At 40.6% G+C, this 27581-nt stretch overlaps 4 protein-coding genes across 4 annotated transcripts; 3 read left to right on the forward strand and 1 right to left on the reverse strand.

The window, feature by feature from the left end:
* Positions 1-555: 555 nt before the first annotated feature.
* Positions 556-23822, reverse strand: LOC146471970 (uncharacterized). The gene is made up of 21 exons (XM_085120530.1): positions 23516-23822; positions 22415-22515; positions 21744-21813; positions 20530-20749; positions 14791-14890; positions 14138-14181; positions 13471-13548; positions 12795-12903; positions 12142-12229; positions 11497-11561; positions 11214-11320; positions 10461-10518; positions 9668-9724; positions 6057-6156; positions 5298-5337; positions 5147-5198; positions 4638-4752; positions 4090-4173; positions 3437-3563; positions 1829-1919; positions 556-1160 (listed from the first exon to the last, which is right to left on the reverse strand). Exons 1-21 carry the CDS (start codon positions 23721-23723, stop codon positions 1074-1076), a joined length of 2001 nt encoding a protein of 666 aa, XP_084976656.1. The 5' UTR covers positions 23724-23822; the 3' UTR covers positions 556-1073.
* On the forward strand, positions 15598-18881 carry LOC146471971 (uncharacterized). Its single transcript, XM_085120747.1, has 2 exons — positions 15598-16045; positions 16673-18881. The coding sequence occupies exons 1-2, from the start codon at positions 15598-15600 to the stop codon at positions 18706-18708; spliced, it is 2484 nt and encodes an 827-aa protein (XP_084976873.1). The 3' UTR covers positions 18709-18881.
* Positions 18754-20252, forward strand: LOC146471972 (uncharacterized; the record flags this gene model as incomplete). Its single annotated transcript, XM_085120748.1, has 1 exon — positions 18754-20252. A coding segment is annotated over one exon (1005 nt), but the record flags the coding sequence as incomplete, so codon positions are not given.
* A 31-nt stretch (positions 23823-23853) lies between the features above and the next one.
* On the forward strand, positions 23854-27474 carry LOC146471973 (E3 ubiquitin-protein ligase RBX1). The gene is made up of 6 exons (XM_085120534.1): positions 23854-23986; positions 24079-24106; positions 24206-24256; positions 25690-25760; positions 26370-26455; positions 27315-27474. The coding sequence occupies exons 1-6, from the start codon at positions 23885-23887 to the stop codon at positions 27325-27327; spliced, it is 351 nt and encodes a 116-aa protein (XP_084976660.1). The 5' UTR covers positions 23854-23884; the 3' UTR covers positions 27328-27474.
* Positions 27475-27581: the final 107 nt, after the last annotated feature.

The raw sequence follows: 27581 nt of genomic DNA on the forward strand, positions 1-27581 counted from the left end.
GAACTTTTTTCATCTCATTTCGTTAATCAGGCGGTTGGTTTTACATTCTCCAACACGTCTCGCTGGAACTTTGTTTATTTGTCACAGCCGTTTGTTCTCGGAAGTTGTAATGGTTATGATTAATTGATAACATGACTTTGTGTCGTCCAATTCAGTCTGTAATCATACTCTTCATGAAACAAATAGAACACCCGCTACGCGGTCGTCCGATTTTGTTAATCACTCTTATGATTACAGACCAAATTGGACTCCACTCAGTCCTTTTGCCATTATTGATAGCTGTCAAGAAATCAAATTGCTGGCACGTCTCACTTACAAGTCCCTGAATCAGGACCGAATTAGGTGCCTGATTCACTCCTGCCTGAATTCATGACCCTCGCTATTATGGTCCGATGCTCTTGAGTGGCCAAATTCTTGAGTTTGCAGATATGCGACGTAAGCCGGCCTGGAGTCTCATCCGTTGTCATTTTGTTACTCCCGTACGGACAAGAAACTTGACAATTGATGCGCGCTCCCTGTAGTCATTGGTTAAAATCAACAGAAATCAGTACCACCTTTAATGTTCACTGGTTTATTAGTCGAACTGTAAGACGTTTCTTTGTACGTGTTTTAGAACGGTTTTTAAATTCCGTGCATTCACGGATACAAGCTCCCCATTGTAGTGGTTTTCAATTGAGTGTTGAGAAAAATTTTGCGTTTGTTTGGTTTGCGTCGCTACGCTCTGTGATTGGTCAGCAAAACTGGCGCCACATTGTCAGCCAATGAGAAGCAAAACCAATAGCACCTTGCTCCCATGCGTTTTCCCGCGCTTGGAGCCCTTTACATGGACGGTATTTGCTTCGAGTTCTGATTGGATCATTATTCATGGCGTGAATTGTGATTGGCCAGATTAATTTATACTTTGTTTTTGGTGCCACGACACTAATTGCAAACTGCACTAAATCTTTACGAAGTTGTATTTGTAAGTCTTGGGTTCCTAACCGGGAATTCTGATAAAGTACTAGAGAACATTTAGCATTCAAAAGCCTACAACAGATGTGCTACCTATTAAATAATTACTCAGGATTGTGCGTTCATAGGTTTGGTTCAATGACAGAAGGTAAAATGTCAGGAACATTCTTTATCCTGAAATCTAGAAGCATCTGACCAAGTGCTTTGCCCTGTAATGAAACAAAAACCGAGTCAATGAGGTGATCAATCAATAATAATAAATGAGAGTAAAGGTTTGTCATTTTACTGTAAAGTTTCGACACTACTGCAGTCAAATAAAAACCGAATTAATTAATTAATTAATAATAAATAAATAAATAAATAAATAGATGAGTAAGTAAAGCCTTGAACCGGAAAGGTAATAAAATGTGGGGGGAAAAAGTAAAGTCTTGTAATTTTACTGTAAAGTTTCGTTGCCACTGTGATCAAATGAAGTGATATTAAAGAAGTGAGTAAGCAAACCACTTGTCTTGATTTTGTGGTAAGTTTTGTTGCGACTGATATCTTGGGGAGCAGGAATGGCGCAGTGGTGAGAGCACTCGCCTCTCACCAATGCGGCCCGGGTTTGATTCCCGGACTCGGCGTCATATATGGGTTGAGTTTGTTGTTAGTTATCGTCCTTGCTTCGAGAGGTTTTTCTCCGGGTACTCCGGTCTGCTCCTCTCCTCAAAAAACCAACAGCAAATTCCAATTCGATCTGGCCCCAGTTGTTCAAAGAGCGGATAAGTCGCTATCCAGCGGATAAAATGTATTGGTTGGAGTACATTTTATCCACTGGATAGTGATTTATCCACTCTTTGAACAACCGGAGCTAGTAAAGTGTCGCCAAGTGATTTACCTGTGGATCGCTGCGCAGTGATGTTACTCCACCTCCTCCTAAAGCGTCTTCCAGAACAAAGTTAAAAGCGTTGATTCCTGGAAGTTCGTACCTACAAAAACAACAAAATGTTTAACAGGCTAGGTTAGCAAAACATGCTATAGTAACATGGTGCTGCGTCGGTGGGGAGTAGAAACAAATGTTTGGTTTATCAGCAGAGTTGATAACTAAAGGGAAATTGGCCACCGTAAAGAGATTCGAAGGGCTAGCGCTCTGACAAAGGGCGGGCTAACGCTCGAAACGTCAGCCCTCGAATCTCTTTACGGTGGCCAATTTACCTTTAGTTATCAACTCTGCTGATAAACCAAACATTCATATTACAATACGTTTGGTTCACGGTTCTTAATCAGACGCAATTGCCGGTTGCCACAGGAACATTTGGTACCTCACAAACGTTCAGTGACATTAATTTGGTATATTTTTTCTCTTGTAATTTATAACATCACCTTCGGCCGGGCTCTCACTTTTTCTCTGAGCCTCAACTTGGAGGGATTCCCTGTTTAATCACTGTTTCAGAAAAGGAATCGATTTCTCTCAAATAGTAATAATAATTAACAATTATTCCTTGAGCGCGCATTGGCTATAACCATACCATATCCAACGAGCGCTAGTGGAATAATTGTTTTGTTAAAAACATCCAGGATATATGGCCAGATCTAGCCGAGTGCGCTTTGCAAGAACAACCAGAAAACAGTTTAATGGTCGCTACTTCTTAGGCATAGTACAATTAGGGAACTTTAAGTAACGACAACGCCACAAAACAAAAGGCTTAATGAGCAAAAACAATCGCTTTGCACTTGCGTTTTAAATTTTTGTACACTTCTTTGCCGTCCTCTGCAAGACAACAACGTGAAATGACCAAATTCAAGGTTTAGTGGAGAACGTGAACACATGACGGTGAATTGTTCATTCTCTTTCTTAACTTGAGCGTCACTCCTACAAATTTAGGGTGCATTCTTTTGGGGCTGTTCTAGCTATTCTTATTCCGGTTTAGGAATAACAGAATACACGGAATTTCAATTTCGAAAAAAACGCTCCTAAAATCTGGAAACGGAATACCCATGGCGGAGGTGACCTGAGAACTACCAAGTATGCGCACGTACTTAAGTATAGGATTCCCGCCAAAAACTTCCCAAAAGAACGCGTGTTTTGTCTACTCCGTGTAAACCGTATTCCTTCCATTCTGTTCATTCCGCTCTCGATAGCAGAATGAACAGACTGACATTCCGTTCATTCCGAAAACGGAACAGCTCCCAAAAGAACACAAATGCCGTCTATTCCGAGTATTCTTATTCCGGAATAGTACCCCCAAAACGCGCCCTTAGTTCCTGGGTAGCTCGCCGTTTCTGTAGAAGTTGAACGAGTTAAAATAATGGCGAAGTAGTACAAATGAAGTACGTTTTCGTTGGCGTTGCCTTCGTCGCTGCTTAAGTTCCGACCGCTAAGCAAATCAAAATTCTGGAATTGCATTATCCAATGATCATGTTTCTAAAACTAACAGCTAACTAAGGAATAAAATTGTTTACAACAGGAAAGGTTGAGACTGACAAGACCACTGTTACTTTTTACCTTTTTACTCTGCAATGTCCTTCCTCCGGCGGGGAGGGAAATAAGTGTTTGAAGTATTTCTCTACAGACTCCTCGGTTAGAGCAGCACGTATAAAGGGAACATAAGAAGGATGACGGGCAATAACACCTGAGAAGAAAGTCAGTTTACAGCGAATGAAAAAATGTCGTATGGCCAATGGATGACATTTACGCAAATAACGTGATGACGATTTTAAAGAGCAGAGCGAAGCAAAAACACGCCAACCAGCCACCGGTGTTAAAGCGCGGGAAAACGTGTAACCAGTGCTAAGCGCGGGAAAACATGCAACAGGTGCCAGGCGCGGGAAAACATGCAACCGCTGCCAAGCGCGGGAAAACATGCAACCGATGCCAAGCGCGGGAAAACAGGCAACCGGTGCCAAGCGCGGGAAAATATGCAACCGCTGCCAAGCGCGGGAAAACATGCAACCGCTGCCAAGCGCGGGAAAACATGCAACCGATGCCAAGCGCGGGAAAAAATGCAACCGATGCCAAGCGCGGGAAAACATGCAACCGATGCCAAGCGCGGAAAAACATGTACATGTAGCTGGCAACCGCGGGGAAAAATGGAACCGGTTTCAGATTCGATTAGGGTTGGTTCTTGATTGGTTTAAAAATCTACAAAAGACTATTACCTATATTAACGCTGTTTCCTTTATCGCCGCTTCTTGTAAATGCCAAAGAGCTGAGCGGAAATGTACAGCGACCTTTCGGCATTCCTTTGAGGAGTGAACACAAACAAAAGCACCGTAAGTAACGGCTAGAAAAGTAGATAGTAGATAGTAGAAAAGAGGGTGCAAGGTTCATCAACGGGAAAGAAGCTAGTTTGAATCAGGATCCGGGGGGTGGGGGGGGGGGAATCAAGAACGTTTTATACGGGGAGGCTGCACCCCGACGTTCAAACCCTTACAACTGTTGACAGGATAGGAAATGGTACCCCTTTCACATACGGACAGTAGAAACACTATCTTTTTCTTTGGGTCTGTTCGAGTTATTTGAAAGGCTCTTTTAAATACCTAAATGACAGTTTTCTCCGCCCTTTTCTATACTTCGGCTCGTGAAATCCCTATCCTTTTATAACCTCCATTCTGACCCTTTCGGGTGGAGCCTTCCTGTATAGTTCATTATAGGGAGTACCCCCCACCCCCCAATCGGGATTTAGCAGTCTTCGTTTAAATCTTACTTATCCTTGGAGCTGCCTCGTGTATCCTAGTGTCTCTCTCTCGTTTGGCGTGTTGCTCTTCTGGTTCGGGCGCAGCCATTGTTTCCACGTGTTCCCCGTTCATGAAAATATCAACCTAAAGAGAACAAACAGGGACACATCACTAGAACATTCAAGCAAAAAAGTCGAAATGATGTTTCCTGCATCCCCGCATCAGTTTATGGCCTTTTAAAAGCAAATTTATGTAAGCTAACAGTTTGATCTCTTTCGGATTCTTTAGCTGAAAATCTAAAGGCCCATTTAAACGGTTTTGACATTTGCTTCAACATGCGTTCAACACAGTTGTTGAACCAAATGTCGGGGGCGTTTGTACAGGTCGTTGAACGTTGAAAGCGTAAAAAAATGTTTTGTTGAAAGTGTGTTCAATCAAATTTAAATTGGTTTAAACTTTCATTCAACATCATTTCAGCATTTCCTTTGTTCTTGAAAATGTTGAATGGCGTTGAAACCGTTTGAAGATTCTCCTTTACCTTGACCTTGTCTTTAGCATACAGGAAAGAATACAGCCTCAACAATGGAGATCTACACAACAAGGATGAGAAAATGTGCATTCAGAATAACAAGGAACAAAGCTGTCATGATCAAAAGAAAATTAAGATAATGCGAATTTTTTATTCTCACACTCTTGGCCTTCCTCCAACAATGGCTGTCAGTCCGGGAGCTGTAAAGAAACGAAAAAAATCGTAAGATTTTGCCCGAAGACTGCTAAATCCTGATTAAAGGAGAAGTATCACGCGGATTTGATGTCATTTCAACATGAAACCTTAAAATGTGTCTGTCAACAGAGAAAAACAAAAAATAATTGTGTAGTTTTGTTTTGTACCTCCAAAGAACATCCGTTTGTTCTGGAAAATTTCCGTTTGATTCGCGGTTGAACCAACAATTTCGGCCAAACGGAAAGCTACCCACGAGTCTAGTTCAAAACCTTTCCACTTATAACCTACTGTAATTACAGTCGAACCTCGCCTTAAAGACACCTCTAAAATACGGACACCTCTCTATTACGGACAGTTCACTTGGTCCCTGAGAGACCGAAATCCATATAAAGCCTACCTCTCTAAAACAGACACCTCTATAATAAGGACACTTATTCCTGTCCCCTTGGCGTCCGTAATAAAGAGGTTTGACTGTACTTATAACCTAATGTAATTACAGTCGAACCTCGCCTTAAAGACACCTCTATAATACGGACACCTCTCTATTACGGACAGTTCACTTGGTCCCTGAGAGACCGAAATCCATATAAAGCCTGCTTCTCTAAAACGGCACACCTCTTTAATAGAGACACTTATTCCTGTTCCCTTGGTGTCCGTAATAAAGAGGTTCGACTGTAATGTTATACACATTGCTGAACCATACATCTTGGAGGTTCATACCCACCCATACTGGTTCCTGCAGATGCTATCTCCATTGCAAACAGTTCCAGCGCTTTTTTCTGATGATGATGAGCGGCCAGCCACAACACAGCTTCCCTGGGAGTCTGAAACATGTATATTAATATCTTGACTGACAAATTACTCCTTAATTTTGGCGCGAAATTTCAGCGTTTATTTATAATTTCGCATGTGAAATTACAAAATTGCTATGGCAACGTTTCCTATATCTCAGTGCCAAGATGGCGTCCAGGTTTAAAGGTGTTACGGATGAAAGAAGTTACGGCATTAAAAGACGCTGCAGAAAACCTAAATACGCGAAAGAGCACAATTAATTGGGTGAGGGTTTTTGAGAACTGGTGTGATGAAAAAGGCCTTGAGAAAAACCCTGAGACAGTTCGTCCTGAGAAGTTGGATAAAGTACTCGAGCAGTTTTTTGCCTGCGTGTGTAAACAACACGGAACTGACCACAATTGTGACGGTAATTTGTCACCCATGATATCACATATACAAATCAGATTCTGTGCATTTTTGAGATGATTAGCGTTCACAAACATTTATTCTGCTATTAAATTGATTTCTACAACAAGATGTTTGTATTTGCTCTGTTCAGATGATAGCATCATTGCGCGGTGATGATAAGCCTTATCTTCTACACCTCCTTATATAAATTTGTAGGGGACGTTAGTAGTATAAGGGTGTATAAGGGTTCGTACCCATTTTTGGACTTAAAATTCAAGGACTTTTCAAGGATACATTTTCCGTTTTTCAAGGACTCCATGCAGTGCAAAATCAAGCCAATATAATACCAAATCAGCTACTTATAGTAGGGAGTGTACCTGCCGGACAGGTAAGGACCTTTTCTGTGATGTCGGTGTTTGATGTTTTTTGCCTTTCAAGTGACTTGTGAGTGCCGACTCTCCCATACATCCCATCAACATCCTTCATGCACACGATGCATCGTGCCTTGTGCTTGTCACCCTTGATTTTTCGTAGCCGCTCTTTATACAGCGGTTTCTGAAGCCATAAGTCGCTGATAACACACTTGCCCATAGCCGTAAATCTATTACCGTGAAACAATCCGACCAGGGACACCCACGCAAACAACGAAGCACTCGAAGGCGAAGGACATGCTTTTCGCAGAAAGAGGGAATAGCACAAAACATTTCATTGGCCCTTAGCATTGCAGATATTGAACCAATCAGAGCAGTGATTATAGCCAAGAACAGGAATAATCAATAGTTGTGTGCGGGGTGCTTGATGGACGTTGGGAGGAGTTTGCTCGTTGTACGAGTCGAGTTCGAGCCCGAGTCGAGTTCGAGTCACGAGTCAGGTTCGAGTCAGGTTCCGTTTCTTCTGTTTTCTTTTTCCTTTTGCTTCGTTTTCGTCTTGATCAAAGGCAGTGATTGTGATTCTTGCTTTCATAATGATGTGCCAACTGATGTTCGAAGCATTAAACATGAACGAGATATTATTGTCAACGCGATCGCGAGAATTCATTGTTAGTAGCAAATTAACCACAGTCCTAATCCATTCTCGCCATTTATAGTTTTCCTGAAAGGGTTTGTCCAATGTTGTTGGTGACTAAAGCTTCAGTCACAATGCCTTGTGAAACCTTCTTGTCAGGAAAATTAAAAATTCCCATGGCCGTCTACATTTTGTCCGCGAAAGGTATAGATTCTATTCTATGTTATCCTGGGTTTCCTGTGAACGCAAGAAGATGGCGCTTGAGTCAGGCAGGTAATACTTCATCACCGTCCGTTTTCTCAGTCGTGGAATGGGATCTCTGTTTTAGGTGTATGCAACTACAGGCCTAATCTTTCTAGGAAATTTATGAACACTAACGGATGTCTTATATCTTTCCACAGTTAGTAACAGTGAATCACAGCAGTAATGGCTCTAGCGATCGATAACGAAAAATGTTGCAAATCTGAATGTTAATTTTTTTCCGTTTATCACAAGCACATCATTATATAAAAGAGAATAACAACCAGAAGACAGGGCTTGAGCTTGACTCGTGCTACGAGTAAACTCTAAAAATAAAAGTTGGACCCTGACTCGAACTTGGCTCGTGACTCGAACTTGACTCGGGCTCGAGCTTGACTCGTGCTACGAGTAAACTCTAAAAATAAAAGTTGGACCCTGACTCGTGACTCGAACTTGACTCGGGCTCGAGCTTGATTCGTGCTACGAGTAAACTCTAAAAATAAAAGTTGGACCCTGACTCGAACTTGGCTCGTGACTCGAACTTGACTCGGGCTCGAGCTTGACTCGTGCTACGAGTAAACTCTAAAAATAAAAGTTGGACCCTGACTCGTGACTCGAACTTGACTCGGGCTCGAGCTTGATTCGTGCTACGTGTAAACTCTAAAAATAAAAGTTGGACCCTGACTCGTGACTCGAACTTGACTCGGGCTCGAGCTTGACTCGTGCTACGTGTAAACTCTAAAAATAACCTGGACCCTGACTCGAACTTGGCTCGTGACTCGAACTTGACTCGGGCTCGAGCTTGACTCGTGTTACGACTAAACTCTAAAAATAAAAGTTGGACCCTGACTCGTGACTCGAACTTGACTCGGGCTCGAGCTTGACTCGTGCTACAAGTAAGCTCTAAAAATAAAAGTTGGACCCTGACTCGTGACTCGAACTTAACTCGGGCTCCAGCTTGACTCGTGCTACGTGTAAACTCTAAAAATAAAAGTTGGACCCTGACTCGAACTTGGCTCGTGACTCGAACTTGACTCGGGCTCGAGTTTGACTCGTGGTACGAGTAAACTCCATTCTGAGAGGTGTAATGATCATTCTTATTTGGTTTTTTACTATTATGTGTTGCTACTGTTCTGCCAGTACTGAGTAGCATATATTTTCATATCAGGCACTCGAGAATCTAGGTCGCATGAAATTAGGTACATATTTCAAGGACTTTCCTGTATTGACTGCAATTTTCAAGGACTTTTAAGACCTTGAACTTTTATTTTCAAATTCAAGGCCTTTCAAGGCGCGTGCGATCGCGAACCCTGTACAGTATTGCAACCTAGGTCCCAGGGCCCCTCCCCTTGACCTCCTGGGACGTGAAAAGGAGGCTCCCTGGGAACGAGGTTAGGTGTATGGTACCAGGTGAGTGGTACAATCGTTCTTTGGGTGAGTGGGTGGGTGGGTGGGGGGAGCAAACGGTCAAGGGCCTATGTACAGTAATTTGAAGGACTTGGGGGGGGGGGGGGGGCATTGAAGCAACGTTTCCTGAAGGAATTAAAGGCCACATGCAAAAACTCCGGTGAATCTCAGTTACAACAACAAAACGCGATCTGAAATGCACTATGGGTCGGTTTTTCCCCGAGCCCTTCAATTGGCACAAGCTACTGTAGTATCCCTGCCAAGTCTGGCAAAAGCAAAACAAATAAAAAACACTTCATTAATGCAGTCATGCTGATGTTGTTATGTTGCTTGTGAGCTCCAGGTTTTCCGTGTTTATTAAAATCTACCGCAATTAAACTCCTGGAGAATTCATGTTTTCTACTTCAGTCCATGGGACATTAATTCGAAGAGGACAAGAGCTGGCATTTATCCTTGTAAATCAAAATAATAACTACACTATACACATGTACTGATTGTACTCACTGCGGTCATGACTCCTGGGAAAGCTTGTTTTCCATAACTCTGCTCAGATCCTAGCACCTGAACATGTGTTAAAAAAACACAGAACAAGTTGATGAGCGTAAAGTATTCCCTCTGGATAAAAGCGCACGTTTCACTGACCAATTATGGGCGCCCTGTTTAGGTTGAATGTGCAATATCACGGACCTATAATTTTTACTTGACTGTAAATAAAGGCCCACGAATAATGGGCACTATGTGCGATGATGAAAGCTTAAGGTACATTCAAACTTTAATACTGCCAAGCGCTCTTTCATCTAGTTAGCCTATAATGAGTATGGAAGAAATGCTATGTTATGTTTTAGGCCTGGTCATTAATTACAGTCAACCCAGGTCACGCGTGAACGATATTTTTGAAGTTTGAACGGAGTTTTGAAATTTACATGTCAGTTTTGAAAACTGCCAACGAGATTTCAGAGTTCCCGTATAAATTTCCCTAGCTTATTGACGGTATAAAGCTATGGATTTTTCTTTACATTGCAAAATTGAATATTTCAAGAACAACAATTGTCTCACAAGTATTTTGAATCTTTTTTTTTTTCAGTCAATGCGTCTTTTTCGGAACGATTTCCAGAGAAATGTACAACATTCAGTATTCACACGTCGGACATTACAAAGAGAAATTCGAATGTTCATTTCATTCTTGGAAATACTGTTCACGTGTGACCTGGATTGACTGTAAATCTGAAAAAGATGCATTTTATCAGCCAGTGACACAGGCATACTAACTGTCAAAATAATTATTAAATACAATTACCTGTATATGTGTTCTTGTGTAGTCATCAAGATTCAATTCTTTGAACATCCTCCTGGTCCTTTGAATTGAGCACGACAATGTAATTTTTAAGTCAATACTAACCCAAAATTATTTTTGACAACTGGTGTGAAGACGTCTTAAAACTTTTTAAACTCTTAAAAGAATTAGTAAATTCGAAAATTCAACTCTCTTTGGTAGGTTTTTGGAACGTTTTTGTCACGTGACATAAATTAAGATCTTAACACTTGAAAAAGGTTCCACAAAGGAGTCGAAAGCTTGTAACGCTTTAATTTTTTTTTTTTTTTGGCATCCTGAAAGCTAATTTTGTTTTCTAATTCTTTTGGAGGTACTTTCAAATTATTTAGAAATCTGTTCCAAATAATCTTAGAGGTACAACTGAGTTAGCAACATTAGTATGATTGAGTGAACCAGGTTTAAATTCAGTACTGTTAGTTAAGTTACTGTGAAATAAGTGAATGTAGGACAACTGTTTTCAGTTGGCATTTGATAGAAGTTCACGTTATGAATTTCACTGAAAGAACAAATTAAATGTATTAGAGTGCTTGTTAATGAGGGTCACTTATTTTTCTCTCTCAATCAATTCACTTTTAGAGAATTCAACAACATTAACACAACATTTTGAAAATACAAAACATACACGTACACAACTAATTTGGGTTTGGAAAGGGTACCAAATCATATAATACATTTTGCTGGTAAACATGACATGACATGACATGACGTTTTGCATACCTTTTAAAGAGAGCTTCTCCTGTTTTTGTGGCCTTAAGTGATGCAAAAGGCCCTCCAACAGGACACACAGCAGTAGCACGGAATCCATCAGCATATGTCGCACAAACCTGGGGCACAGAAACAAACAACTTACTAGCATTTGGCAGATTGTATAGGACCCGGAGACAAGTGGTGCTCAAAATGCCTTCATCAAGTAAGAATCATAATAACTATTGCATTGATTGCATAGACAGCTTGCGTCCTGTTGTTTTTCCTCCAAGAGAGAACACAAAACTTGTTTTACCTTGTAGGAATCTGTTGGTGGTTCACCACATGCGCCTTGAACAAGAACAGCTCCACCATCATAACCTAGTCCATAATAAAAATAAAAATAATAATAACAATAATTTCAGATGCTCAATATTCCTTTTATTTAAGGACAAAGTTAGCTTAGGATTGCTTACATTATTTTAGGGTTTTAATAGGATAACTCCATTAAAGTCATAGGCCATGTGAAAGTGCCATACAATTTTTTTTGAAGAAATAGCAAACAGACGTACAATACTGCGATAATAATAATAATAATAATATTTTATTTGGGACTCTATAAACAACTGAAAGAAGTAATGCAAACTAAACATAAACATCTTAAAAATTCTAGGTTTCAGGAAGGGTTACCAGTTGGTCACCACAATGAAGCACACTGTCTAGGGTCCATTTAAGGAACTGGGGAGGGGGGAAGGTTCCTTGGATGACAATGAAGGAAATGGAGGGAAGTTTCTGGTCAAATGAAATGACATGTTGGCAGACTGAGAGATCTCCAAGCTTCAAGCCAAGAGTTCATCATATTGACCAGCTGATCACTGTATAATAAGGTGTGAATCATACTGAAGGCATGACACACTAGGTACAGATTTCAAACATCACAGGTCTTGTTAGTGACACTCACCAATAAGCCCTTGAAGCCTGACTTGTGTGAAGTCACAGGTAACATCTGGCAGGATATACTTAGCAGGGTCACCAAGCTCATAAACAAGCTGACAAACAAACATTAAAATAATTAGTACACATGTACTTACACAAAATTTTTAAGAAAGCCCAGCCCCTCAGCCAGTGAATGCAGGGATGTCAAACAGTGTGAGGAAAGTACAAATAGCTTCAAGACACTCAGGTGATTTTTCTAATGTACATTGCTTTCCTGAATATGACAGTGCTTCATGCAACCAACAACACTTACATAACCACTACAAAATAATAATAATAATAATATTATAAGCCTCTCACAGGTAAGACTCTTTTCAGCAATTGTTTTGTTGCTGTGAAGTAGAATGTAAGGTAAAGCTACGATCTTGGACAGAATAAAAAAAGAAATTACCCCCCCCCCCCCCCCACCAATCCTTCCAAAATCTATGATGAATTCGTGTGCAAAGCAAAACACACCCTTTTCCATCACTGAAATTGGGGGAGGGGTGGTCTTAATTTTTCATTTGATTTGTCCAAGATTGTACTTTCCAGAGAGCATTAGTTCTTCAGAGAGTTTACATGTAAGTTCTCCTGAAGGTCATCCTATTCTCTGAATAATGGCTAGTCACAGCAACTCACCTGCTCTGCTACAGTAGATGGAGAGACAAGACCTCCAGTGTTGGGTGGTTTGGAAATAATAAACTTGCCATCTGCAGCACACTCAGCTACTGGGTAACCAATGTTGTCCCTGGTTAAGACATTAACAGTGTAGTGAAAATAAAATCTCAATGTTTACAATAAATTATCAGCAATGGAAAGCTTAGTTTAGTGCATTCTTTAGATGTAAAATTAAAGATCTTTTTAACAGGATGTTTTGAATGCCACATCCTATTTTATTTATCATATGCATGCTGGGATTGTATTTATTTTTAACTCATACATTTTTATCCTCGGCTGTAACTTTTTAGCCAGTGTTGAATTACTGTATTATTGTTAATGTTGAATTTATTTTTATTTTGCAGAGCCAGCTCGCTTAATAACACCTGGAGATGTCTGCTCCCTAGTTAAATAACATTATTTATATATATTTTTTTATTTATTGAAAGTGCATTTCTTAGTAGCTTTAATTTGAATCATCACACTTTGCCGTTTCCATGCCATTAGTCAAATAGCTTCACTCCCTGGTGTGGGGGAGTTTTAAAAAAGAAACAGAACAACAAATTGCAAGTGCAATAAGCCTGTAGAATTTTGAAAAACATGACTCAGAGTTTCTAAATCAAAAGCTCACAAAGAGATGATATGAGATTTAACATACCAATCAGGGACTGTCTGCCAGTCTGTGAAGATTCCACCAGTGCACTGTGCTCCACATTCAATCAAATGACCTACTAAACTAATATGCATGACACAGCATCAGCGTTAGCTAGATCTCGAGGAGCACTTTTTTGCTCTTAGAGCAAATGTCTGAATTAAAATATTGTTCAAGGACGGTGCCTACTATTGTTACTTCACATACGTTCTGCGCATCTGGAGATACTCGGGTTTCCTATGGGTGGTGCCTACTATCACAGGGATATTTTTGCGCGCTTTAAAACTATGTGGAGAAAACAGAACTTAGCAAGTGATTTTGGTATCCAAAAAGAAAATTGGGGGTAACCATGCATTTTTCAGAGATAATAAAGCATCAATTTGGAAAAAAGCGCCATACATTGCTTTGTATTTTGCTGCTTTTTAGAATAATTGCTGCTTAGTTATCTCTAAAATATACGTGGTTACCCCCAATTTTCTTTTTGGATTTCAATAGCCGCTACCAAGATCTGCTTTTCCCACACAATGATAAATCGTGCAAAAATACTTCGCTATTAGTAGGCACCGTCCTTAAATAAAAAAAATACCAATATGCACATGTACTAGGCTATTATAGCTACAATAACAAACCAAATAATTATAAATTAAAACAATCATTTGTACATGTTATGTACCTTCCAGCAGCAAGCAAGTCATAATCATGTGCTTTCCATCCAAACTGCAAAATCAATAGCAAAATAAATACTGTATACCTAACTTGATAAAGTTCACAAAACTATCACATAGGAATAATAATTTTACTTGTGTGTGAATGAATCAAGTCTACAAGTCCTACAATAAATATTATTGTAAAAGTTTTTTTTATTTAGTGAATACTCCAGGGGTGAGTTGCATAAAATTTAACGCCGGGTGTAACTGCTAACCAGACCTTCAGCCCAGTCACATTCAGTATTTTGACGTCTGACGATAGCATTTACGCCCGCCATTTAGTTTTATGCAACTCATCCCAGGTGAAGCTAGTCCTTATACTGTTGCTGGTGTAATCTTCTGCATTCAATAAAAAAGTTTCTGTCAAAACTGATAATAAGCTCTTCAATGGCCGGTGAATAAAGCTGTCCCTTGTGACACCCTGTTGAGAATACCCCTAGTGGAAGGAGCAATTACATGGGGTTGAGTGTGCAGGTGAGGTCAACTTTGTACTTGATTCTGAGTATGACTTCTGCTTAGGATGTTAACAAAATAATGCCATTGCAAAACAAGAGCCTCTCAAAGGACTAATATTCACCCAATGACTCGCATCTGACAAAGTACAACACAGTTATTTTACCTCATACATTAGGGGTCCCAGTGCCAATGCACTGTCAACACATCTTCCAGTCACCACTACATCAGCACCCAGCTCCAGGGCTCGTGCAATGGGAACAGCACTGTTTCAAAGACAAAAGTTTTAACTGTAAATCTCAGTGGAAGAAGAGATACCGTACGACAGTAACAAGTTCCAAGTTTTGTTAATAGGAACAGCTCTATTTCATTGCCAAAAAATCTCTGTCAGTAGAAACGTGTATATTAATATACCACCTTTTTGGTATTATTTGACTGAGTATCATGTGTCAAGTGAAGAACATTTTTCCTTAAAACTAAAGCTTAATGATCTGATTTGCTCCTGTTTATCCAAAACAAAAGAAATCAGTCAACCATGCACTCCTCTTGTTTGAAAGTGAATTCTCAAAAATTAAACCTTTAGGTCAAAACAGAAATAGAAAACAACACTCTGTCAGTAAAGCTGAAGCAGAGTTGATGTGGAACACTTCAGATTTCAAGCCAAATCACAATTCAATCTCTCTTGCACCTCACCTTCAATTTGCTAATTAAACAAACAATGTGGCCACATATGATTTTTTTCAGAAGGTTACACGTAATTGGTTGATTTTGAGCTTCGCTTAAAATGTTTAATTCGACGCGCGCAACCTTTAGCAATTACGTGTCGCAACAGATCTTATTTTAGTTAATTATTAATGTAGCTCTATGTATACCGCCACGCACGTGGTCGAGACAATTATTTTCGAGTGATTCGCTCTGTGTAAAGCTAGTTAATTCTTATACTTGTGATTGTGAAGTTAATCTTTTTTTTAATATGTCTGAGTCCAAGTACAACCTTCGTTCTCGTAAGCAACTCGATTACGCCATGATACACGCTGGGAAAGGTGTACAATTCCCAACATACGGATTCTCTCCCGCTCCTCGTCCTCTCTCAGCGCCAGTCGGAGATACCACGCCTCACAACTATCAAGGACCCGACTTCACCGAAATGAAACGTCTGTTGGAGGAAGAAAAAGAAAGAAACAAAGTCCTTGAGGAATCTTCCCAGGTTGAGCAAATGAGGAAAGAACTGGAGGCGCTTCGCCTGCGCAACGCCATGTTGGACAAGCGTGCTGATCAGGATAAAAAGAAAACCACGCTAAAAGATCTGCGCACCAACCAGCTCGTGTCTTCTAAAGTGGAACAGTTTCTTTCCCAGCTAGACGACAGTAGCAGTGAGGAAAGTGAGGATGACGACAAGACTCAAAGGAAATCTACTAGAGGTAGGCGCCACACTTTAAGGTCAGGGAAGGCCAGTAAATTAACTAGCCGCGTGGTCAACCCTCAGTTATGGCCCCACAGCCATTTGAGTTTGTCATATGTTTCTAAGGACAAAACATACGATGATTTAACCCTGGCTGAATTCGCAGCCGGATACGCAGCTATTCTCCAAAGGCCTAACCTCCCACCACAAGAACTTCGCGCCCGCATTGTTCATCTTTCCTCCCTGATGTATTTGGCCACACAGTTCACTTGGTCTTCGGTCCGCGATCTTCACGCGGGCGTGCTTTTTGAAATCGAATGTGGTCGGGCTGACTGGGGAGATTCGTTTACTCATTTGGAGTCAAGGATCCTTCAAGCCCCAGTAAAACCATCATCTCGGGCGGGGTCTTCGCGCACCGACGGCTCCACCGCGGTCTTCTTTTGTCGTGATTTTCAACATGGCGTCTGTAAATTAAACAAAGATCACTACGGTACCCTTCGAGGAGAACGCAAATGGCTGCAGCACATTTGTGCTCGGTGCTGGGTGGACACGCGTGTTGCTGCTCGTCATACGGAATTTTCGAAAGAATGTCCTTTGGCGGTGGAAAAGGATTCCCACTCTTCCGGAACGACTGCACCCTGACTAGAGCTTTTAGAGCCGCTAAATCACGACTCTCCTTGTTTTCAAGACTCAAGACTTTCCGTTTCAGACTCAGTTAAACCAGACTCTAGACTTTGTTCATGTTTTCAAGACTCTCTATCTTCTGTGGAAGATAAGTGTTATCTAGACTCTAGACTAAGCGGGGTGGTTCACTCTGCTCCTGGCAGTGCGAGTGCCACACCCTTGCCTTCCTCGCAAGTTACGGTTCCTTTAGTTATTGATGATAATTTTACTGATGTTTGCTCATCGCTGCATGTAGTGCAGTCTAGTATTAGTTCTAGTTTAAGTTCTAGCCTGGGTATTTCTTCCCAATCGTTCGTTACCCCAGACGCACTTCCTTTCGAGACAAATTTCTTTGTCACATTACATAATCAAGTTTACGCTAAGGGGCAACCCAATTTTTTAGGCGCACGTTTATCTGTGCCCACTTCGTTGCATCTTTCCTTGTGGCGGTCTTTACTGACCGAGTATTCCGATGTGGAAGTTTGTGACTTCTTAGAGTTTGGGTGGCCCATCGGTTACAATTATCACGGGGTTTTACCTTCTAGTGATTTTCGCAATCACAAAGGTGTACTAGACTTTCCGTCCGCCGTTGATAGCTACCTGTCAACGGAACTTGCGTTAGGTTCCGTTTGCGGTCCATTTGCTCGCAATCCTTTCGTGGCGCCTATCGCCTTGTCTCCTTTGAATTCAGTTCCAAAGCCGGACAGCAATGAACGTCGGTTTATTCTTGACCTCAGCTGGCCGGCCGGTTCGTCGGTCAATGACGGCATTTCTAAAGATTTCTTTTTGGGTGAACCTGTGTCGTTAACTTATCCCACTGTAGATGACATCGCAGAGCGTATCGTTCAGCTGGGGCCGGGTTGCTTGTTGTTCAAACGTGATCTAAAACGTGCTTATCGTCAGTTGCCGGTAGATCCTTTCGATTATCCTTTGTTGGGATATTCGTGGCGGGACAAGTTGTTTTTTGACGTTCGATTGCCAATGGGTCTCCGGTCCGCTGCTATGGCTTGCCAGCGAGTCACGAACGCGGTATGTTTTATGCTCTCGCGGGTCGGTTGCAACGCTTTGAGTTATTTAGACGATTTCATGGGGATCTCCGCGCCGCGCACTGCCTTCGCCGATTATGCGCTCACTGGTTCGTTACTACAGGCCTTAGGGTTACAAGAGTCGTCTCACAAGGCTTGCCCTCCGTCTACTCGAGTTACTTGTCTCGGAGTTCTCTTCGACACGATAAATTTTACTATGTCTGTTACGCCGGACAGACTCTTGGAATTGCAAACGGATTTGTTACCTAAGTGGCTCACTAAAAAGTCCGCGACCAAAACCGAGCTACAATCTCTGATAGGCAAACTTGCCTTTGTTTCCAAATGCGTTCGGCCGGGCCGTTTGTTTCTAACTCGCATTCTTGACACTTTGCGTTCCTTACGGCGCAATCATCATCGGGTCAAGTTATCGGCCGAATTTCGGAAGGATATCCGCTGGTGGATGCGGTTTATCAACGTTTACAATGGTGTATCTCTTATTCCCACGCAATTGTGGTCTGCGCCCGATAGTATTTTTTCTACCGACGCCTGTTTGACAGGTTGCGGGGGTATGTCATCCGAGCAGTATTTTCATGTCGAATTTCCGCCGGAAGTTCTCCTTCAATTCACCGCTATTCATCTTCTTGAGGCCTTAGCTATCGTTATAGCTCTTCGACTCTGGGGTCGTTATTGGCGTGGACTACGGATTATGGTTCTCTGTGACAATTTTTCCGTTGTCAGTTCGTTAAACTCCGGTCGCGTTCAGGATAAATTGTTAGCAGCTTGTTTGCGAGAAATTTGGTTTCTCGCCGCGGTGCATGAGTTCGAAATCCGCGCTTGTCATCTTTCGAGTTCTGAAAATCGTGGGGCCGATTTACTGAGTCGTTGGCACTTGAACTCTTCCTTTCAGAACGAGTTCTTCTCTACGTATGGCTCACTTGGTCTGCAGCCAGTTTCAGTTTCTGTGGACATGTTTCAGTTGTCGGATACTATCTAATGTTTTTTTTTTTCTCCTTTCACTTCATAATATTTTGTTTTCTTGCCTTTTGTTTTTCTAGATTCATTATTAACAAAGCTACAGAGAGATCTTAAGAAGACGCGACGAGCGGCGTATGCGGACGGCACGCATAAGAACCACAAGACTCAGTGGAGGGCTTATCTCTACTTCTGTTTTTCCTTCGATCTTGAGCCTCTCCCGGCAACTCTCGATACCATATGTTTGTACTGTCAGTTTCTTAGCCGTTCCATGACTCCCCAGTCCATTCGTAATTATCTTAGCGGGGTCAAGCTTCTTCATGTTTTCACGGGGTTCGAATTCCCCTTTTATGAGACGCCAGAGTTAAAATTAACTTTACGAGGACTCGATCGTATCCTCAAACATGCCCCTTCGCGTGCTCCGCCTGTCACGCCGGAGTTGCTGCGAGAGTTAATCCAGTGTGCTAGTACTTCTCCTCATGATTTAGGTTTTTCCTGCGCGTTTCTCTTCGCCTTTTTTCTTTTCGCGCGAATTTCTAATTTGGCGCCAGCATCTGTCAGTTCCTTTGATCCCTCTAAACAACTTTGCAGGGGAGACATAGTTGTTACTAGTTTTGGATTGTCGATTTCCTTTAAATGGTCTAAAACAAATCAGACAGGTTCCAAGTTGCTGAAACTTCCATTATTGTATACTCCAGACCCTAATTTGTGCCCGGTTCGTGCATATCTTCGCATGTGTTCTTGCTTGCCTGCGCCCGCTTCGGCGCCCGCCTTTTTCACGGATTTCCGTGCAGGTTCGTACTTTGTCATCACTAAAACGCAATTTGTTTCGGTTTTTCGTAGCCGGCTGGCCCGCCTAGGTGTTCATAACCCTTCTCGTTTTAGGGGACACTCCTTTCGTCGAGGGGGAGCTACATGGGCCTTTCACACAGGGGTCCCGGGTGAACTGATTCAAATTTATGGAGACTGGGCGTCAGACGCATATAAATGTTACCTTGAATTTTCCGAAGATGCTAAGCTTCGCGTCGCACGGGGGATGGTTGGTGCACTTCCGGAGGCACTTAATTCCTAATTCGTTCGAACAACTGCTTTCCTTTTGGTTTGGCGGTTTTGGCGGTCGAGAGGTTTGTCTGTGGAGTGATTGTGTAGTTTTCCTGTTTTCCGCCTTTCATTTCACTGAATAAACCTCTCATGGTGCCAAACCTAAAGAAACGTGTTTGTTCTTTGAGTTGATATTATTATAATATTAGGAAGGAGAATTGGTTGATTTTGAGCTTCGCTTAAAATGTTTAATTCGACGCGCGCAACCTTTAGCAATTACGTGTCGCAACAGATCTTATTTTAGTTAATTATTAATGTAGCTCTATATATACCGCCACGCACGTGGTCGAGACAATTATTTTCGAGTGATTCGCTCTGTGTAAAGCTAGTTAATTCTTATACTTGTGATTGTGAAGTTAATCTTTTTTTTACCCTCCCTACCCACCCGTTCTTGGGTCGAGAGGTTTGTCTGTGGAGTGATTGTGTAGTTTTCCTGTTTTCCGCCTTTCATTTCACTGAATAAACCTCTCATGGTGCCAAACCTAAAGAAACGTGTTTGTTCTTTGAGTTGATATTATTATAATATTAGGAAGGAGAATTAAGCAGTCTGTACTTGGTTTCCTGGGGTGCTGTTTTCAAGTTAAAGAAAAACAAAAACACAAAAACACTTACTCTGACACTCTTAAGAGATAGTAGAACAAGCAAGTGCACAGTCAGGGAAATTACTGCACATTCAGTTTGGAAATGGCTACAACATCACAGTTTATTGACAGCCCTGTGAATCAAAATGAATATTTCCTACCCTAAATATGCATTCATGCTTTCAATACTGGCAGGAAAATCTTGTCCACTGTCCAGCTCTTTGACGCCAGCTTGTCGTATTTTCTCAACATCACCCATAAGTTCATCGCCAGTAATAACAGCAACATTCAGATCAGTGTTCGACTCTTTTGCCAAAGCAATCAGCGCGTTTGCACACTCATGTGGATTGACACCTCCTGCGTTACTAACTACACGGATACCTGCAGGTCAAATAAATTAGATTATAAAAACCTAGATCATTTGATAATGGAATGTCAAAGTTTTGATTGGCTAAGCAAACCAGGGAATACCGTCCATTACACCATACCCAGGTCTTCCTTGTAACAAGATCTCACCATCAATATCTCTTGGTTGTTTTTAATAACACAAGCAATCATTATTGTTCCACTTGCACTTTTTGGAAATGGGTTGATAATAACCAGCTTGGTGCTACATGCCTCATTGGCTATCTGTCATCTCATATCCAATGCGTGCTCACGGGATAATAATGATAAATAATATTATTAAAAACTGGATCATTGTATAATGAAATTCCAGGGATTTCTTTGGCTTAGTGGTCATGGTATATGAGCCATTATACCAAGCCAAAAAAATAGGGACCATTGAATTGTCACCTGGTCGTTCTTGCAAAGCAAAATCACCAAGATCTAGCAACATTTCTTGATTGTCTTTAATGCATGATAAGCAATAAATATTATTATTATTACGAAAGGTGTTATGAAAGCAATTATTCCACTCACGCTTGTTGGATATGAGATGATTATAGCCAACTTGGCACTACACAGCTTGTTGGCTATCTATCATCTCACATCGGATGCACACTCTTTGAATAATAATTTTATTGTTAATTATTATTGCTTATTGATCCACAACAATTCACTGCACTGCAAACAATCTGCAACGATCAGCTAAATTGCAAGCTAAATAAATTGCACAACACGAACCTGCCCTACCAAGACCTATGGACCACCCCAAATATCACATACTGCCGAAAACTAGACCACTGATGTTGAATGAAAGTTAAAATTTGATTCAACACACTTTTAACAAGCTTTCAACATTTTTTACGCTTTCAAACACCCCTGGCATTTGGTTCAACAACTGTGTTGTACGCATGTTGAAGCAAATATTGAAACCATTTAACCGGACCTTAACATTGCAGTCCCTGTGTTGTTTGTTATTGTAACAACATACCTTTCTTTTTGATTGGTTTAATTAGTGGTTTCATCACTGCCTGAATGAAATCAGGGGCATATCCTAAAGTCTGAAACAGCACACAGAGAATGATTTAAGTGGAATAATTTGGTCAAAAGGCTTAGAACCTAAAAGGCATTTCCGAGTTGCTTTGAACCTCATTATGAAAGTGAGCTGGGGCTAAGTGCAATGTTTTTGTTATGAAATTTAGTTTTCATTTATATGTAAACAAAACTTATTTTCATATGAAAAGCTTTGCACTTAGCCTTGCTTTCATAATGAGGTTCAAAGAAATTCGGAAATGGCCTATTTATTAAAATAAGTGATGGCATGGTGTTTTTTAGAAACTCAACACCTTTTCAAAGTGGAATATTCATAAGGGGGTGGAGGAGCGGAAGGGGTATGGGTTTGAGCCATTGTCGTCTGAAGTCTGAAAACAGGTTTGGACTTTAGAACAATCACTGGAAAATTACACCTTTAACATCAGAAATAGGGTCAAGGTTGCAAGAACCAGGTGGTGCACCCCTATCAAAAACTTCTCCAAGGAGTAACTTCTCTCCCCTTACCCCAGATATGCATGTAAAATTTATATTTTTGCTTTTCCTGTTATGGTAAAAAGACGACATAATTAAGATGGTAATTATTTTACCTGTTGTTTATGCCATACTTACTTGTGATTTACGCTTGGCTGCAGTCAAAAGTGACATTGTTATCTCTGACAGATAGTCGGACACAAGGTAATTGATTTCACCTTCATGAACAAGTTGTGGCGCTACAAAAATAAAATTAATAATTGAGTTTGAGTAACAAGATTGATTGTTTTTTGAGCAGGTGATTCATGTATCAGATGTTAGACCTACAGAGCAGAAGCTTTGAAAACTGATATGTCTTGTTACATTGTCTTGTCACATTATCAGTCTTGCATCCAGGTGCAAGACTTGATACCACGTGACCCTTAGGAAGCCTCATTAATAAATTACTGGTTGCTGACCCTGTGACCATCGTATCCAAAGAGAGAGGGAAAGTAAATTATTATTCCTAGTTGGTTTTCATGCTATGGAAGCACCAGAAAACACCATTCTGGTTGGCCTCAAGGACAATCTCACTAATTTTCATTATTAAAATAGTGATACAAATGAGGAAGGTTTATACAACGTACTTGAAAAAAATAGACTTAGGCTCTGCTCAGACTAGTCTAAACAGAGCTTTTTGTCAGTATCTGAGTGCAGGCATTACCCCAAGGGTATTACCTGGGTACAGGCACTACCCCAAGGGTTTTACTTGGGCACAGTTCCTTGGCATGGGCACTGGTCTGAGCAGGATTGTTGGTTCCCGCATTTTTCCCCAGGCCTCCCGACAATACAGCAAACAAAACGGCAGGCGCTAAATTGACGAACAAGAAGATGATTACTCCTTGGGCACCAACGAGTCTGAACAACGTCCTTTTCAGTGTACGCTCACAGAGCCCTGGGATGGGTGCCAAGTCTGAACGAGGCCTAAGCCAGAAGGGGACTGGGAACTACTCTATACTTCGACACTACTTTTTACACAATATTGTATTTCAAAAGGATTTTGAGTGAAAAAAGTAATTGCATTAATTTACAATGGCTATTTTCAAATATATCTTTTGCGTAACAAGAAAATTGTGTTGCCCTGCTTTCTATGAGGGGTGGGACTGGGGGTGGACTTTTATTCAAACTTGGTTTACATGGCCTGCTCGATATAATATTGAACCCTAAACATGATTCTGCCACCAAACAGATACTGTTTACCTGCCATTATCGAATCTCCCCAAAATCCAGATGCACAACCAATTCGAACTGTTCTTCCTTGCAACGGTTTGGACATGAATCGCTTTTGCTGCCGCACAGGGGAACACACAACAGCACCCAACACAACAGAACTGCATTCTCCCGCAAACGCCGAATAAGCACTCACTAGTCTGCTACTTCCACGCAGGGAACAAGCTAAGGCTGCCATACTATGTTCTCACTACGACTACAAGAGCAGAACTAAATAAAGAAACTTATATTTTTCCGACATTTTGTCAGCGCCAACGAGGACATCTTGGATGTCAAGGCCTGGTTACCTGATTATGAGGCGAGGAAGCAAAGCTGCTGAGCTTGCGCAAAGACAGATCAATGTCAGCAAAAATGGCGGAGGCCGAAGGAATGGAGGTAGATTCGCCCTCAGTTCCATCAACTTCTTCGGGCTCTATCAAGAAACGATTCGAAGTTAAAAAGGTAGAAATGTTAATCAATCTTCCCTTTTTATATTAAGCTGTTTTTGGAAACGTCAACTCGTTCTAAATCTGCTTCTTTTTGTGTTTGTACAGTGGAACGCCGTGGCTCTATGGGCTTGGGGTAAGTTATTTTTTGTGTGAAATGCCTTTATACTTTCTTTTGTTTCCCTCGATAATGCTAAAATATGAAACTTTAAAATATAAATTTATTCGTTTTCAGATATTGTAGTCGATAACTGCGCCATTTGTCGTAACCATATCATGGATTTGTGTAAGTATTGTTTAATTTGAAATTGTTCACGGCGTAGTCAAAGGATAATTTCAGTAATCAATAAAATCACTATCAATTAGCATTAATCAGTATCAATTAATGAGTAGTATTGAAGCAAAACTGCAAACTTTGGGCTCGTATTTGGCTATAACTGTGGAATAACCTGCTACAAGAACTACTTTCTGTGTAGTAGCTAGCTAGGTGGTATGCAGCTTGTTCTTGAGGGTACAAAGTGTAAAACCTAGTTTTCATATGGCAGGAAAATCCCAGATGATTGGGGATTTCACTGCTTTCCGATCGTCCCAGACTTTCTAAACTAATAAAAACTGGAAATTGTAGACATCCCCATCGTCTGGGATGGTCGCAGACAAATTCAAGAAAATTGGAAGTGTTTCTATTTTCACAACACGTTCCAGATTTTTGCAACGGTCGGTGATCATTCCTAACATATGAAATCTCAAACTTCTGTTGTCGGAGATTTCTGCGACAGTTTTAGCTCATTACCAATCCTCTAAATTGCTTCACTCCAGTTCCCCACTTCCCCCCGAAAAAATAAAAATGGCATCTGTCCCCAATGATTACCTCAAATCTGGGACAGATGTCTGTCAATTTCCTGATATCTCTGCAAAATCTGGGACTGTCAGGAAACAGTGAAATCCCCGATTGTCTGGGATTTTCCAACATTAGAACTAGGCTTAAGAGTAAGACAACAATGGGTGTACACCTTGTTCCATGGGCATAAAAAGCAAAAAAGAAAAAGATAGATTATTAACTTTCCTTGTTCCAGCTAAAAAGACAGAAAAGGGAGTCCTGAATTAGTTACTCACTACATGTATTAACCGTGTGCTGCATATTCTAAGATGCCTTTCAAACTTGAATTAATTATTTGCAGTGTTTCTCATACCACATAGCCAGTGCCTTAAGATGTTAAAAGATGTTATTGAGAGATCTTGAAACTACCTTTCAGTTACAAAGTCTATATTCTGCAGGGTATTTTGCAATTATACAGGCCAATGTTATTATAACCATGTCCCTAAATAGGAGCTATACATTAGTGCTGTCATTAAGCATTTGAGACCCCAGCTCGACAAGATAATTAGTTGGTTGTAAACTGATTGGAAAATCTTCAGAGGTTTGGTCATTATGTTTAGATAGATGGAGCATGAGGGTCCGTCACTAAACAACATAAGTTTTTTGTTATGTAAATTTAGAAACAGTTAGTACAGGTGGTCAGATTTTTGACAATAGATATTTTTTGAATAAAAGAAAATTCCCAAGCTTAAGTATGGAAAATACCTGTTAGTGATTTGAAAACCCAGAAAATGGCAATTTCAGGAGTTACAATTTAATTTTATGTACATGGGAGTTTGCAGAAGGAACCATATTTAGTTGCCTGTGACAGCAAATGTCATTAAACATATTGACTCCTTCAGGTATTGAATGTCAAGCTAACCAGGCCTCAGCAACAAGTGAAGAATGTACTGTGGCATGGGGCGTTTGTAATGTAAGTACAGCTTGGTTTTAACAAAAGAATTGGTGCCATCACAGAGCAAACAGATGTTTGCAGAATCATACAGGTTTGAATGTTTGAAAGTCACAAGAATAAATAATTTGGAACCTCCATCCACCACCAGTGCAAGACCACTATATAAAAAGTTTAGATCATGCTTACTACAAGAACCTGCAATGATTTGTTGCACAGCAAGTGATCTGTGACGGTCAGCTAACTTGCAAGCTAAATATATTGCACAACAGGACCCCTCCCAGCAAGGACCTATGGACTGCCCCACAGATCACGCACTGTCACAAACAATACCGCTGACCACATTGGCTCAAACCTAACTTTGCCTTAATTACATTTAGCCACATCAAAATTATATCAGACAAGAGATCAGTTGACTAAACTTGACTATTGCCTGACTATTGGCCAACTGTTGTTTAAGTATCTGTCACCTGTTAGCTAAAGCATTGATGAACCAGCCTAAAAACTGACTGCCACTACCAGAAGTAAACATGATCCAAATAATTGTGTGACGTTTTAAGCTTGAGTACTTCTCCATTCCTCTTGAGGTAGATAGAATCCCAAATGACTGTCTTTGCTATCTCTCAACAGCATGCTTTCCACTTTCACTGCATCTCTCGCTGGCTGAAGACTCGTCAAGTCTGTCCCCTTGACAACAGGGAGTGGGAATTCCAAAAGTAAGGAGCAAGATTGATTATAACTTTGCCTCCGTCAGTGAAAGATGCGCCTAGGTGTAATTAATATTGTTTTTTTATAGTTCGTGGTTTGCATTGAACAAATCGATAGCAGTTTTCTATGGTCTGTTCCCTTATAGACCATAAAATGACGTCATAAAATGTTCAAAACTCGAGCGGAGGCGGGTGGTTTCATTGCCAAATTTTGAACCAACTTGCATGGTATTGTACCCCAACTGGGAGTGAAATCTCACTTTTTCATATGTCTGAAACCCATGGAAGAAAAATTGATAGGGAAATTCTTTTTTTCAGTCTGATCAAGCAAATAAAAACATTGCTGTTATATACACTTTAAATGGAAAGTTTCATTTCTTTACATTGTAATTTTAGTCTTGAGAACCTGTTCTTCATTCACTATCCATCAAAGAATATATAATGAGCCAACGTTGAGATGGCCAGTTTGGGAGAAACTAGCGTTCTTTGTATTGTCAACAACGTATTCAATAAATCGCTTGTTTTTTGTTTTTGTTAAAGAAAAAACTATAATGCGTTCAACACAGTTGTTGAACCAAATGTCGGGGGCGTTTGAACAGGTCGTTCAACATTGTTGAACGCTTAGAAAATGTTGAAAGCTTGTTGAAAGTGTGTTGAATCAGATGTAAATTGGTTTAAACTTTCATTCAACATCGATTCAACATTTCCTTTGTTCTTGAAAATGTTGAATTTGCGTTGAAGCCGTTTGAACACTTCGTTCATCCAACATTTGTCCAACAACGAATGTTGGGCAAATATTGAAGCCGTTTGAACGGGCCTTAAGTTACTTATTTTCTAAAAATCGTTCTCTTTTTTTTTTGTTTTTCAGGTATGGTCGCTGAAAGTGGACCACTTTGTTCTTTTTGCTTGTTGAATATCTAACTTTATGGACAAATATTCTGAAGTGTTGTTTCGTTGAACTTGTAAAGATGCATTTAAGAATTGTTCTTTATTTAGAAAACCGATAAAGCTGTTTTGATGTTTCGTTATTCCTTGTAGTTGTTGTTATCATTAATTTGCAAACGGAAATCGTATCGTGTACTTCTGATAGTTAGATACAAAGATAATTCCAAGATAATTCTAGGATTCGCTCTGA

This window comes from Pavona decussata, unplaced genomic scaffold, assembly GCF_977016875.1.
Source record: "Pavona decussata unplaced genomic scaffold, jaPavDecu1.1 SCAFFOLD_102, whole genome shotgun sequence".
Lineage (NCBI taxonomy): Eukaryota > Metazoa > Cnidaria > Anthozoa > Scleractinia > Agariciidae > Pavona > Pavona decussata.